This window comes from Ranitomeya variabilis, chromosome 2, assembly GCF_051348905.1.
Source record: "Ranitomeya variabilis isolate aRanVar5 chromosome 2, aRanVar5.hap1, whole genome shotgun sequence".
NCBI classification, from domain to species: Eukaryota; Metazoa; Chordata; class Amphibia; order Anura; family Dendrobatidae; genus Ranitomeya; species Ranitomeya variabilis.
In genome coordinates, this window is record NC_135233.1 from 378,962,159 (window position 1) to 378,976,086 (window position 13,928).

At 48.5% G+C, this 13,928-nt stretch overlaps 1 protein-coding gene across 1 annotated transcript in view; it reads right to left on the reverse strand.

Moving 5' to 3' along the window:
- The window catches only part of NOTCH4 (notch receptor 4), a 104,924-nt gene extending 92,837 nt beyond the window's left edge, over nucleotides 1-12,087 (reverse strand). The window contains exon 1 of the mRNA XM_077286120.1: nucleotides 11,954-12,087. Coding sequence (XP_077142235.1) covers nucleotides 11,954-12,005 — 52 coding nt within the window. The 5' untranslated portion in view covers nucleotides 12,006-12,087. The remainder of the gene's footprint in view (nucleotides 1-11,953) is intronic.
- Between the last annotated feature and the right edge of the window lie 1,841 nt (nucleotides 12,088-13,928).

Consider the following 13,928-nt stretch of genomic DNA (forward strand, 5'->3'; position numbering starts at 1 on the left):
GATAGGTGGGACACGGTTTGTTTACATTCTATGTACTGGGATTTCATCTCTATGTTTTGGTAATAAGAGGTATGCAAAAGAGGGATCAAGGTTAGTTGTTCTATGTTAGAGGGGGTGGTGCAATGATTACTACTCATGTACAATTGTTTTTTATGTGTACATGTGAACTGTGTTATGTATGTTTTTCTATTGTATTTCTATTGGTAGATGGTTAATTAAAGAGGAGGGCTTATGGATATATAATGGTGGTTGAAATGCTGTGTACTGGGCTTGACAAAGGTCTTCGGACCGAAACGTTGCCGCAGGAGGCAGAATAAATATGTGAGCTGCTTTTCACTATCCGGTGTGGCGCTGTCCTTTTCTTCAGTCTGGATTTGGATGTTCTATCTGGGATGGACCCCCTGGTGAGGACGTGCGCCCTGATGTCCATAGAGACTATATAATTATAGGGTGCGACTTTACTGCTTTTTTTGTAACTTGCACTGTGCGCATTCTAAGACGCAGGGCTGCCACTAGGAATTTCGGGGCTCCATACTGGCAAAATTTTCGGGGCTCCCTTGAGACTCCGCCCAGACTCCACCCCGACTCCACCCCTCAAACTGTCCACAGCCCCACTGCTCTCTCTTGGAAAAACTCCACTTCTCACCAATCACACATTAACAGTTCCCATCACCAGATCACACATATAGCCGGCAGCTTTTGTTTTGGCCAAAAGATTTTTTAAGCCGCCACCACCACAAGGTAGACTCTTTTGGCCGAGCACTACTCTACTCTATCCTAGTAATCATTTGTTAAAATATCCAATACAATTTTGGTATATTTTATTTTTCAATTTTTAAAATGACCAATAATATCACATACAAGGGACAAATACCACCGCATCATGACCAGACACCATATTACCACCACACAGGCTCGGACTGGCCCACCGGGGAATCGGTGGATCCCCCGGTGGGCCCCTCCCCCAGAGCTCCCCTGCCTCCGACAGACTCTCTCTTCTGAGCAGTGCTGCATGCTCGATTTAAGCTCCGCCTCTCCCCGCCCATCAGAAGGGGAGAGAAAAGCTGTGCTCCTGCATATGCCTGCTATAATGGTGGGGATCACTGCCTCAGACTGCAGCATAGAGAAAGAGCAGTGTGCGGCTGGGGCTGGATCTCTTCCCTCCCGGAGTCTCTGGCTAGGATGCGAGGAGGGAGGCTCAGCACAGCCATTTACCTGACCTGCACTCAGACGCTGCTCCTGGAGCCTGACAGCAGTAAGCCCCGCCCAACAGCATGGACCGGGTCAGGCTGCTGCAACTAGCGGCCAGGAGAGCTGTGCAGGCGCTGAAGCTAGCAGTGATGAAAGTGCTAATGGCAGTGAAGAGGCGTCTGCGGCTCCTGCACTGCTCCAAGCCAGGCTCTGAGCTCTGTCGTCGGCACAGACAGGAGGGGGAGGGGAGGCTCCAGAGGAACACAGTGATTGACCTGAAGTGAGTACTGGAGCTTCCTGTTTATGTCTCTATCCTGACCTTGTTCTGTCCTCCACACCAACAAAAGCTGTTTTTTTTTTTCCGTTTGCCCCTCACAGCTGCACTCTTTCTGCCCCCTCTACCCTTTCTGCCTTCTAGTAGTTGATATCACTTTACCTTCCCCCACTGCCACCTGTGATAGTGACAGGGGGCCCCCATCTTCTTCATGGCACTTGCTGCCCGAAATCCTATTTTATTTCTGTGTGTGTATAAGGTGTGTACACAAATCATATGTACACTATCTAGAGATGTACAATGTGTATGTCTGCAATGCATTTATGTCAATAAGTGACTGTGTGCATACATGTGACATTTTTAGTTTATAGTCAGACATTAAGAAGCGCCACAACAAAACACATGTACCTTTTAAAAACATACCTGGCATTTTTATATGCAGAATGAACAATGAATATATTTATAATGTCATTTATCACAAAAATCTAACAGTAAAAAAAATGCCATCTCTCCAGTTTGCATTGGGTGCTCTATAACAGTGATCAAAAGGAAAGAATAGGAAAAATTTCCTATTGTTGCTGGGTACCGGCTGGCAGATCTTGGGGGGCGATAACAGCAATCACATGATCGGACAGCAGAAAATTCGGCCCTGATCATGTTCTCCAGGGTCTCGGGTACCCCTGGTAGCCAAGACCCTGGAGATTTTCCGACTCTGGGGGGCGCTACAGCCTTATTCCTGATTGCCATTTTAAAACGGCGATGAGGAAATAAGTACACTTAGCTTAATGAGTATCGGCGGTTGCTAAAGGTTTAAACTAAGGCTGCGATCATGCAATGAGTATTTGGGCAGTATTCTACCTCAGTATTTGTAAGCCAAAACCAGGAGAGGAACAGTCAGAGGGAAAGTTAGGGTATGTTTCCACGTTGAGGAAACGCTGCGTGTTTGACGCTGCGTAAAGCCGCAGCATCAAACCCGCAGCGTCCAGATGTTACAGCATAGTGGAGGGGATTTACTGAAATCCCGTCTCCACTATGCGTGGTAACACGCACCCGGCGGTCCTGCGATTCCAGACATGCTGCGCGTCTTTTTAGATTGCAGCATGTCCGTTTACCTTGCGGCGCCGCTGCAAGGTAAATCACAGGGCCCTATGTGCGGGGTGCGATGATGCCGGATGTGTGCAATGAACACATCCAGCATCATCGCGTCTTCAGAAGGGGTGGAGCTTTGGGCGGAGCGGGTTTTCCGCTCCGTCCAAAGTGCCGGCCATCCTGAACGTGGACACCTACCCTAAAAGGCCGGGGTCGTATTTGCAAGTGCAATGCGAGAGACTCACACGAGTCTCTCACCTCAATACCTGGCACTGCCGCCGGCATTCGGGATCGGAGTGTGCGGCTGCATAGAAATACAGTGCCGGTATTGAGGCGAGAGACTTGTGCGAGTCTCTTGCTTTGCACTCAGAAGTGTGACCCCGGCCTAAGGCTAAGTTCACACTGGGCGTTTTTGCTGTGTTTTAATACGTTTTTTATACTAATTTTCACCTGCGTTTTACAGTACCACCAAAGCCTATGAAATTTCAGAGATCTCATGCACATACATTGGTTTATTTTTTATCAGCATTTTGTGCTTTGTATGGTTTTTGGATCTAGAGCATGTTACTTTTTTCAGCGTTTTTTAGTGTTTTTCACCCATTGAATTGAATGGAAAAAAATGCATGAAAAAACGCACCAAAAATGCAGTGGAACCTGCCAAGCACTCAGGGTTTGCTGCAGAAACTGATGTAAAATACTGATAGGCTGTGTGCACACGTTGCGGATTTCCTGCAGATCCACAGCGTTTTTTCCGTGCAGAACCGCTGTAGAACCGCAAGTGATTTACATTACAATGTAAATCAATGGGAAAATAAAAGTGCTGTGCTAATGGTGCAGAAAAGTCCGCACGGAATCCGCAGGGGATTAAAAAAAGGACCACGTCAATTCTTTGTGCATTTCTGCACCCATTCCATTATAGAAATGCGCAGGGCTAAAAACGCATAAAATCCGCAAGCAAAAAAACGCGCAGATTTTGACCTGCGTTTTCTGCCAAGAGATGCAGAATCCACACAGAAAAATCCAGAGGCAAATCTGCAACATGTGCACATAGCCATAGTGTGACCATAGCGTTAAAGAAATGGATCTATCAAAAATAGACAAAAATGGCGATGGAGAGAACCAATTAAATACAGTAATCAGGTCTTTGTTGTTTCCGTTAGTGTCCATTTTTTTAGCAGAAAAAAAATGTGCAGCATGTTGTACCTGTACTAGTGAATACGATGAAACTTACTACTGAGCCTCCTAACACATACTACAACACAAAGGTGAACCTAGCCTGGGTATTGAAATTAAAGGTACCTTCACACTAAACGACTTTGCAACGAGAACGACAACGATCCGTGACGTTGCAGCATCCTGGATAACGATATCATTGTGTTTGACACGCAGCAGCGATCTGGATCCTGCTGTGATATCGCTGGTCGTTGCTGAAAGTCCAGAACTATATTTGGTCATCAGATCGACGTGTATCGTCGTGTTTGACAGCAAAAGCAACGATGTCAGCAATGTTAAAAATGGAGCTAACGACCTGTGAGAACGATAAGTGAGTCACCGCTACGTCACAGGATCGTTGTCTATATCGCTGCAGCGTCGTTTAGTGTGACGGTACCTTTAGAGTGGGCCCCTGGAGCCAGTTCCACTGGTAGGCCCTAGACACCTCAGTCCGACACTGCCACCACATAGTGACCTATAATACCACATACAAGGAACAAATACAGTCACACCATGTCCAGACCACATATTACCACAACAGTGACCAAATAATATCACATACAAGGAACAAATACCACCACACCATGTCCAGACCACATATTACCACCACATAGAGACCAAATAACAGCACAAACAAGGAACAAATACCGCCACACAATGGCCAGACAATATATTTCCACCACATAGTGACTGAATACTACAATACTGATCATTAATAAAAAAAAAAGACTAATATCACCATAAGTGCCATTATACACAGGAGATCTATACTAAGTATGCAGTGTCTGTGTACAGGTAATACAGTGATTACCGGTGACACTATACACAGGAGCTCTGTATATAGTGTACAGTGTACAGGTAACACAGTGATCAACAGTGACATCATACACACAAGCGCTGTATATATTGTACAGGCTATACAGTGATCAATGAAATTATACACAGGAGCTCTGTATATAGTGCCCCATGATCCTGCCCCATCTGTCTCCATCCTTCCTCATAATCCTGTCCCATCTAGCTCCATTCTTGCCCCGTGTCTCCCATCCTGCTTCCTGTGTCTCCATTTTTGCCCTCTGTCTTCATTCTTGCCCCGTGTCTCCATCCTGCCCTCTGTGTCTCCATTCTTGCCCCGTGTCTCCATTCTTTCCCGTGTCTTCCATCCTGCTCCCTGTGTCTCCATTCTTCCCCGTGTCTCCCATCCTGCCCCTTGTGTCTCCCATACTGCCTCCTGTCTCCCATCCTGACCTAGTGTCTCTATCTTGCCCCCTGTGTCTCCCCATCCTGCCCCGTGTCTCCATTCTTCCCCCTGTGTCTCCCATCCTGCCCCGTGTCTCTATTCTTCCCACTGTGTCTCCCATCCTGCCCCGTGTCTCCATTCTCCCCATGTCTTAATGCTTCCCTGTGTCTCTATTCGCCCTCCTGTGTCTCCATTGTTCCCCGTGTCTCCCATCCTGCCCTGTGTCTCCCATCCTGCCCCCTTTGTCTCCATTCTTGCCTCCTGTGCCTCCATCCTGGCCCGTGTCTCCATTCTTGCCCCCGTGTCTCCCATCCTGCTCCCTGTGTCCTCATTCTTGCCCCCTGTGTCTCCATCCTCCCCGTGTCTCCATTCTTCCCCATGATTCCCATCCTGCCCCTTGTGTCTCCCATCCTGCCTCCTGTCTCCCACACTGCTCCATTCTTGCCCCCCTGTGTCTCTCATCCTGCCCCATCTGTCTTCATTCTTGCCCCATGTCTCTATTCTTGCCCCCCGTGTCTCTATTCTTGCCCCCCGTGTCTCCCATCCTGCCCTACATGTCCTTATTCTTGCCCCCTATGTCTCCCATCCTGTCTCATGTGTTTCCATTCTTGCCCCCATGTCTCTCATTCTGCCCCATGTGTCTCCATTCTTGCCCCCCGTGTCTCCCATACTGCTCCATGTGTCTCCATTCTTGCCCCATGTCTCATTCTTGCCTCGTGTCTCTATTCTTCCCCCTGTGTCTCCATTCTTCCCCGTGTTTCCATTCTTCCCCGTGTCTCCATTCTTGCCATGTGTCTCCTCTTGCCATGTGTCTCCATTCTTGCCCCGTGTCTCCCATTCTTCTCCGTCTCCCATTCTTCCCAGTGTCTCCCATCCTGCCCTGTGTCTCCATTGTTGCCCCTTGTGTCTCCCATCCTTCCCCGTGTCTCCCATCCTTCCCCGTGTCTCCCATCCTTCCCCGTGTCTCCCATCCTGCCACGTGTCTCCATTCTTGCCCCTTGTGTTTCTATTCTTCCCCATGTCTCCCATCCTGCCCAGTGTCTCCCATCCTTCCCCATGTCTCCATTCTTGCCCCGTGTCTCCCATTCTTCTCCCTGTGTCTCCCATTCTTGCCCCGTGTCTCCCTTTCTTCTCCCTGTGTCTCCCATCCTGCCCCGTGTCTCCATTCTTGCCCCCTCTATCTCTATTCTTCCCCCCTGTGTCTCCCATCCCGCCCCCCTGCTGCTTTCAATAAAAAAAAAAAAAAAAAAAAAAAAAAAAACCCCACAACATTCTTCTTACCTTGTCGTGCTCCTGTGGCGAAGTTCCCTCCACGCAGTTCCAGCGTGAACTCACCGGTGAATGAAAATGACGTCATACGCCGGCGATGTGTGCGTTGACGTCAGCTGACAGCCTCCGCACGGCAATAGACTTTAACTGAACCTGCGTCTCGGACGCAGGTTCAGTTTCTGTTTCTGCACCGGCAGAATCCTGCTACTGGGGCCCGATGACCAGAAGAGACGGGGCCCGATGCGGGCCCCATGCCTGCTTTACCTAACACCAAGATCTTGGCGCAAATTTTCAGCAGGGAAATTTTAAAATTGTTTCTGGCTCTCGGGTGCAGTTTATTTCCAAGTTTTGGAGGGCATTTCGCACCCGTTTGGGGATCCATCTGTCGTTATCTCCAGAATTTCACTTGCAGTCTAATGGGCAAACTGAAGGGGGTTAACCAGATTCTTGAGACTTATCATAGATGTTTTGTGTCTGAGAATTGGGAGGACTGGGTTACCTTCTTACGTCTAGCTGAATTTGCAGTAAATGATCGTTGTCATGAGTCTACTGGCAAGTCCCCGTTCTTTGGGGTGTTTGGGTTTCATCCTCAGATCAGCTCATTTAATAAGAATCGTTCTTCTGGATGACCTGAAGAAGAACGGTTGTCATCATCTATTATGTTCATGTGGCAAGGGGATACCGATAATTTGAAGATGGGGTCTAAATATAAGAGTGTGGCTGATCTGAGACGCTTGGTGGGTCCGGACGTGTGAGGCGGTGACTTGGTGTGGTTGTCCTCTGAGTTGAAGAACTTCACCTCTTTTTAAAGGGTGTAAATTTGTTTTAGCAGTGCAGGGATTCATTTGTTCTGTTAAGAGCTAGGCCTCTCAGCTGTGCACAGTTAGCCACTCCTATCCCATATATCATCTGGGTCCTGACTGACACACATCGTCAGAGCTAGCTTATGCTGCATGTCTGGGAGGATAGTAGTTGGTGCATTCCTCTGTTATATTTGAGTATATTTGTATGTCTGGTATTATCCGTTTCCCTTGTTCATGTTACGTTATTCCTATGGTTGGTGTATTACGGTACACTACTTCTCCCCTCTCCGCTGGGCAGGGGAAACGTACAGACAGAGGACGGACCTAAGGCAAGGTATGTAGCCCCAGCATCTTTATCCTCAGAAGTAACCCGAACAGGCCGAGCTAGGGTGCCCCCTACTGTTAGGGATAGAGAGGATGCCCCAGAGAGTCATGATAAATATATTGCGTCCAGGTATCTGGAACAATATACTGCAGAGCGTACAGATATCTGAAGCAATATACTGCAGAGCGCACAGGTATCTGGAGCAATATACTGCAGGGCGTACAGGTATCTGGAGCAATATACTGCAGGGCGTACAGGTATCTGGAGCAATATACTGCAGAGCGTACAGGTAACTGGAGCAATATACTGCAGAGCGTACAGGTATCTGGAGCAATATACTGCAGGGCGTACAGGTAACTGGAGCAATATACTGCAGAGCGTAGAGGTATCGGGAGCAATATACTGCAGAGCGTAGAGGTATCGGGAGCAATATACTGCAGAGCGTAGAGGTATCGGGAGCAATATACTGCAGAGCGTAGAGGTATCGGGAGCAATATACTGCAGAGCGTAGAGGTATCGGGAGCAATATACTGCAGAGCGTAGAGGTATCGGGAGCAATATACTGCAGAGCGTAGAGGTATCGGGAGCAATATACTGCAGAGCGTAGAGGTATCGGGAGCAATATACTGCAGAGCGTAGAGGTATCGGGAGCAATATACTGCAGAGCGTAGAGGTATCGGGAGCAATATACTGCAGAGCGTAGAGGTATCGGGAGCAATATACTGCAGAGCGTAGAGGTATCGGGAGCAATATACTGCAGAGCGTAGAGGTATCGGGAGCAATATACTGCAGAGCGTAGAGGTATCGGGAGCAATATACTGCAGAGCGTAGAGGTATCAGGAGCAATATACTGCAGAGCGTAGAGGTATCGGGAGCAATATACTGCAGAGCGTAGAGGTATCGGGAGCAATATACTGCAGAGCGTAGAGGTATCTGGAGCAACTAGAGGTATCTGGAGCAATATACTGCAGAGCGTACAGGTATGCGGAGCAATATAATGCAGAGCGTACAGGTAACTGGAGCAATATACTGCAGAGCGTAGAGGTATCGGGAGCAATATACTGCAGAGCGTAGAGGTATCGGGAGCAATATACTGCAGAGCGTAGAGGTATCGGGAGCAATATACTGCAGAGCGTAGAGGTATCTGGAGCAATATACTGCAGAGCGTAGAGGTATCGGGAGCAATATACTGCAGAGAGTAGAGGTATCGGGAGCAATATACTGCAGAGCGTACAGGTATGCGGAGCAATATACTGCGGAGCGCACAGGTATCTGGAGCAATATACTGTACACAGTCTGTGACATGACATATCAATGCATCATTTAGCTCAGTCACCAAGCAGATGAGCCACTCAGGACTCTGGTAAAGCTGGGTGATGGCCCCTAACACCTAATTATATAAAAGGGAAGCATTTGTAGTTTTCAGGTGACAGATCTCTGCATTTTCTTGGAAAGTCTGTGTTTATGTTCTCGCCTCTCGGCACCTTCTGTGTGATGATTTCCTCCCATCGTCTCTTCCAATTGATTTATTACCAATCTGCCCTGTGATATTTCTGGACAGACACGATGTTCTGCAGCTGCATCCTGTCCTATCCATTCCTCTGTACACAAAACACATCTGTCCAAAACTTAATATCTGCCACGAGATCTGTGAGACCACAACACATAGTGCGGCGGTGCACAAACCAAGAGATATGGCGGAAGGAGCCCTGCGGGGTGATGTCGGGTAAAAAAGTAGGAGTCCTGTACAGGGATATCGGGTGTATAGTAGAAGGAGTCCTGCGGGGTGATATCGGGTAAAAAAGTAGGAGTCCTGTACAGGGATATCGGGTGTATAGTAGAAGGAGTCCTGCGGGGTGATGTCGGGTAAAAAAGTAGAAGGAGTCCTGCACGGTGATATCAGGTGTTTAGTAGAAGGAGTCCTGCGGGGTGATATCGGGTGTATAGTAGAAGGAGTCCTGCGGGGTGATATCGGGTGTATAGTAGAAGGAGTCCTGCGGGGTGATATCGGGTGTATAGTAGAAGGAGTCCTGCGGGGTGATATCGGGTGTATAGTAGAAGGAGTCCTGCGGGGTGATATCGGGTGTATAGTAGAAGGAGTCCTGCGGGGTGATATCGGGTGTATAGTAGAAGGAGTCCTGCGGGGTGATATCGGGTGTATAGTAGAAGGAGTCCTGCGGGGTGATATCGGGTGTATAGTAGAAGGAGTCCTGCGGGGTGATATCGGGTGTATAGTAGAAGGAGTCCTGCGGGGTGATATCGGGTGTATAGTAGAAGGAGTCCTGCGGGGTGATATCGGGTGTATAGTAGAAGGAGTCCTGCGGGGTGATATCGGGTGTATAGTAGAAGGAGTCCTGCGGGGTGATATCGGGTGTATAGTAGAAGGAGTCCTGCGGGGTGATATCGGGTGTATAGTAGAAGGAGTCCTGCGGGGTGATATCGGGTGTATAGTAGAAGGAGTCCTGCGGGGTGATATCGGGTGTATAGTAGAAGGAGTCCTGCGGGGTGATATCGGGTGTATAGTAGAAGGAGTCCTGCGGGGTGATATCGGGTGTATAGTAGAAGGAGTCCTGTGGGGTGATATCGGGTGTATAGCAGAAGGAGTCCTGCACAGTGATATCGGGTGTATAGTAGAAGGAGTCCTGTGGGGTGATATCGGGTGTATAGTAGAAGGAGTCCTGTGGGGTGATATCGGGTGTATAGTAGAAGGAGTCCTGCGGGGTGATATCGGGTGTATAGCAGAAGGAGTCCTGCACAGTGATATCGGGTGTATAGTAGAAGGAGTCCTGTGGGGTGATATCGGGTGTATAGTAGAAGGAGTCCTGTGGGGTGATATCGGGTGTATAGTAGAAGGAGTCCTGTGGGGTGATATCGGGTGTATAGTAGAAGGAGTCCTGTGGGGTGATATCGGGTGTATAGTAGAAGGAGTCCTGCGGGGTGATATCGGGTGTATAGCAGAAGGAGTCCTGCACAGTGATATCGGGTGTATAGTAGAAGGAGTCCTGTGGGGTGATATCGGGTGTATAGTAGAAGGAGTCCTGCGGGGTGATATCGGGTGTATAGTAGAAGGAGTCCTGTACAGTGATATCGGGTGTACAGTAGAAGGAGTCCTGCGAAGTGATATCAGGTGTATAGTAGAAGTGACACAGATACCAATAATAAAGGTATTGTGCAACGACAGATACTAAATATTTGATGTAGAGTAAGGGTACCGTCACACAGTGCCATTTTCATCGCTACAACGGCACGATCCGTGACGTCGCAGCGATCGTATGATTATCGCTCCAGCGTCGTAGACTGCGGTCACACTTTGCAATCACGGCGCTGGAGCGATGCCGAAGTCCACGGGTAACCAGGGTAAACATCGGGTTACTAAGCGCAGGGCCGCGCTTAGTAACCCGATGTTTACCCTGGTTACCAGCGTAAACGTAAAAAAAAACAAACAGTACATACTCACATTCCGGTGTCTGTCCCCGGCGTTCTGCTTCTCTGCACTGTGTAAACACCATAGCCGGAAAGCAGAGCGGTGACGTCAGACGTCACCGCTGTGCTCGCTTTCCGGCTGGCCGGCGCTCACACTGCAGAGAAGCTGAGACGCCGGAGGACAGACACCGGAATGTAAGTATGTACTGTTTGGTTTTTTTTACGTTTTACGCTGGTAACCAGGGTAAACATCGGGTTACTAAGCGCGGCCCTGCGCTTAGTTACCCGATGTTTACCCTGGTTACAAGCGAACACATCGCTGGATCGCTGTCACACACAACGATCCAGCGATGACAGCGGGAGATCCAGCGACGAAAGAAAGTTCCAAACGATCTGCTACGACGTACGATTCTCAGCAGGATCCCTGATCGCTGCTGCGTGTCAGACACTGCGATATCGTAACGATATCGCTAGAACGTCACGGATCGTACCGTCGTAGCGATCAATATGGCACTGTGTGACAGTACCCTAAAAGACAAGTTGTATTGTGCAGTGAGGCAGACTCCAGGCACCAAGTGCAGAATAGGAGAGGTAGTAATGTAAAATAACAGGTGGTGCATTGGACAGCTACCAGAAATCAGGTGCAAAGAATTGGCGTAGTATGGTGCAGTGATGCAGGCAGTGCACTGGACAGATATCAGGTACAGACTAAAAAACAAAAAACAAAACCACCAATAGCTACCATAGAGAATGTGAGAAGTGGTACTGTGCAGATATCTACAGCATCAAAGTAATAATTACATGGTCTTACATAATAATGAGACGCCCTCGGAGGTGGTCCTGTGCTGATGTCTGCACCTCCGGGTGACCACTAACTATAGACCTGGAATTTGAATAATCGCTCATTCCTGGTCCTACCTGCCCAGTTCTCAACACTTATTGTCCATCTCCTCCCGCCCACATTCACCTTCTGCTATTCTTGTCCTGACCGTCTCCGACAAGCCTCCATTCTGCCATTACAGCCCCCTATCCCATTTGTCCTAAATGAGGCCCATACAAGTGGTCATCCTCAGTGATGGGGCGACTACTAGTTCTGACACATTTTCGGCCGGATACTGGCCATGGCTTACCTTTACAGATCGTCAGCGAAGACCAAGTCAAGAACATCCAAAGGCTGCCCATCACAGCTGGACATATTTCCCAGGGCAGGAAGGTCCTCACCAGCTTGTGGGCATCCCAAAAAGTCTCCCCGCTCCACACAACTCCTTCCCCACACAATAAGAGAATGAGTGAGGTCAGACGCAGGAAAGTGCCCCCCCATCTATATCATTATAGGACAAACTGCACCCTGTAACTTCCTGACTGCAGACAATAGGGAGAGCCTGAGAACCGAGCGGCAGGAGGGGGTGGGGTGCTCGGGAAATATTAGTGTGCATCTATGAGGGGAAACATAGGAAGCTCTTAGCTCTAGTACCGAAGGGTAGAAGTATCGCTTCTACGACATTGCCAAATGAGCGCTTCATCCGGGGATCACCTCCCGTAATTCACTTTTCTACATGATGTTTACAACCTGCCATATCTTACACTGTCGGAGGTGTCAGACCTCCAAAGGGTTTATTTTGTGACGTACGTACAAGCAGATCTGAGGTAAAATCCACAGTTGATAGTTCATTCATCCAAATCCATTACTAGAAAATCCAACATGGGGGCCATTACTGCACCTCCTGTGGTTGCCACCTGCTTTCCTGGACTACCGAAAAAAGGTTTTTGCTTTACTGCTCAACCACAGCCATGTCATTCTGAGGAAACTTTGTCCCTTTGGGTACTACATGCTTTACATGGAGGCCATTCACTCAAAATCATTGCATTCCGCAAGATGGCTGACATCTTGTTACACTGACAAAAACTTGTTCTTCATCTTAATACTGGTGCCTGTGATCATGTGCACTACGAAGAAACCTCTCCACCACCACCACCTTCATGTGCGGCAAGATGAGCTCCAAGGGGAAATTCTAATCTAACACTGGAGATACCATGAGTGCTGAGGTAAGAAGAGGCTGCTCACACTGCTCTCCACCATGTCTATCTGCTCTCATACTGGAAATACCAAGGGTGCAGAGGTAAGAAGAGGCTGCTCATACTGCTGTCCACCCTATCTATCTGATCTAATACTGGAGATACCAGGGGTGCTGGGGTAAGAAGAGGCTGCTCACACTGCTGTCCACCCTGTCTATCTGATACTGGAGATACCAGTGTACTGAGGTAAGAAGAGGCTGCTCATACTGCTGTCCACCCTGTCTATCTGATCTAATACTGGAGATACCAGGGGTGCTGGGGTAAGAAGAGGCTGCTCACACTGCTGTCCACCCTGTCTATCTGCTCTCATACTGGAAATACCAAGGGTGCTGAGGTAAGAAGAGGCCACTCACACTGCTGTCCACCCTGTCTATCTAATACTGGAGATATCAGGGGTGCTGAGGTAAGAAGAGGCTGCTCACACTGCTGTCCACCATGTCTGACTGATCTAATACTGGAGATACCAGGGGTGCTGGGGTAAGAAGAGGCTGCTCACACTGCTGTCCACCCTGTCTATCTGATCTCATACAGGAGATATCAGGGGCACTGGAGGTAAGAAGAGGCTGCTCACACTGCTGACCACCCTGTGTATTTGAATGCGGAGTTGCTCCTGAGACCGGGCAATAGTATGACAGTACTATCTCCAAGTCACAACAGCAGAGCTTCCCATTGCACATGTTCCCAGGCAACCATCTATTCCCAGAGTTGCTCTTTAACTGCAGCACTATGACTTCAGATACAACAAAAATATAAATCTTTCACTGGCATACTCCTTGATCACTACTCCCCATACAAATACAGCTCAGCCATGCCTCCATGTGCTCCAATTGGGTAGATTGGAGGCAGACATCTCTGATGGTGGTCTATCTTCATAGAGAACAGCATTGGGCATATTAAAATTCATCATGTCCAGTTCTGTTCCCTGTTCCTCCAACTTCAGCCTAACATCCAATTCACATTAGACTGAAACCAATATTGCCAAATTCAGCATGTACAGCCAGCTGTAGTGAAATCCAAATGGCAACCAAG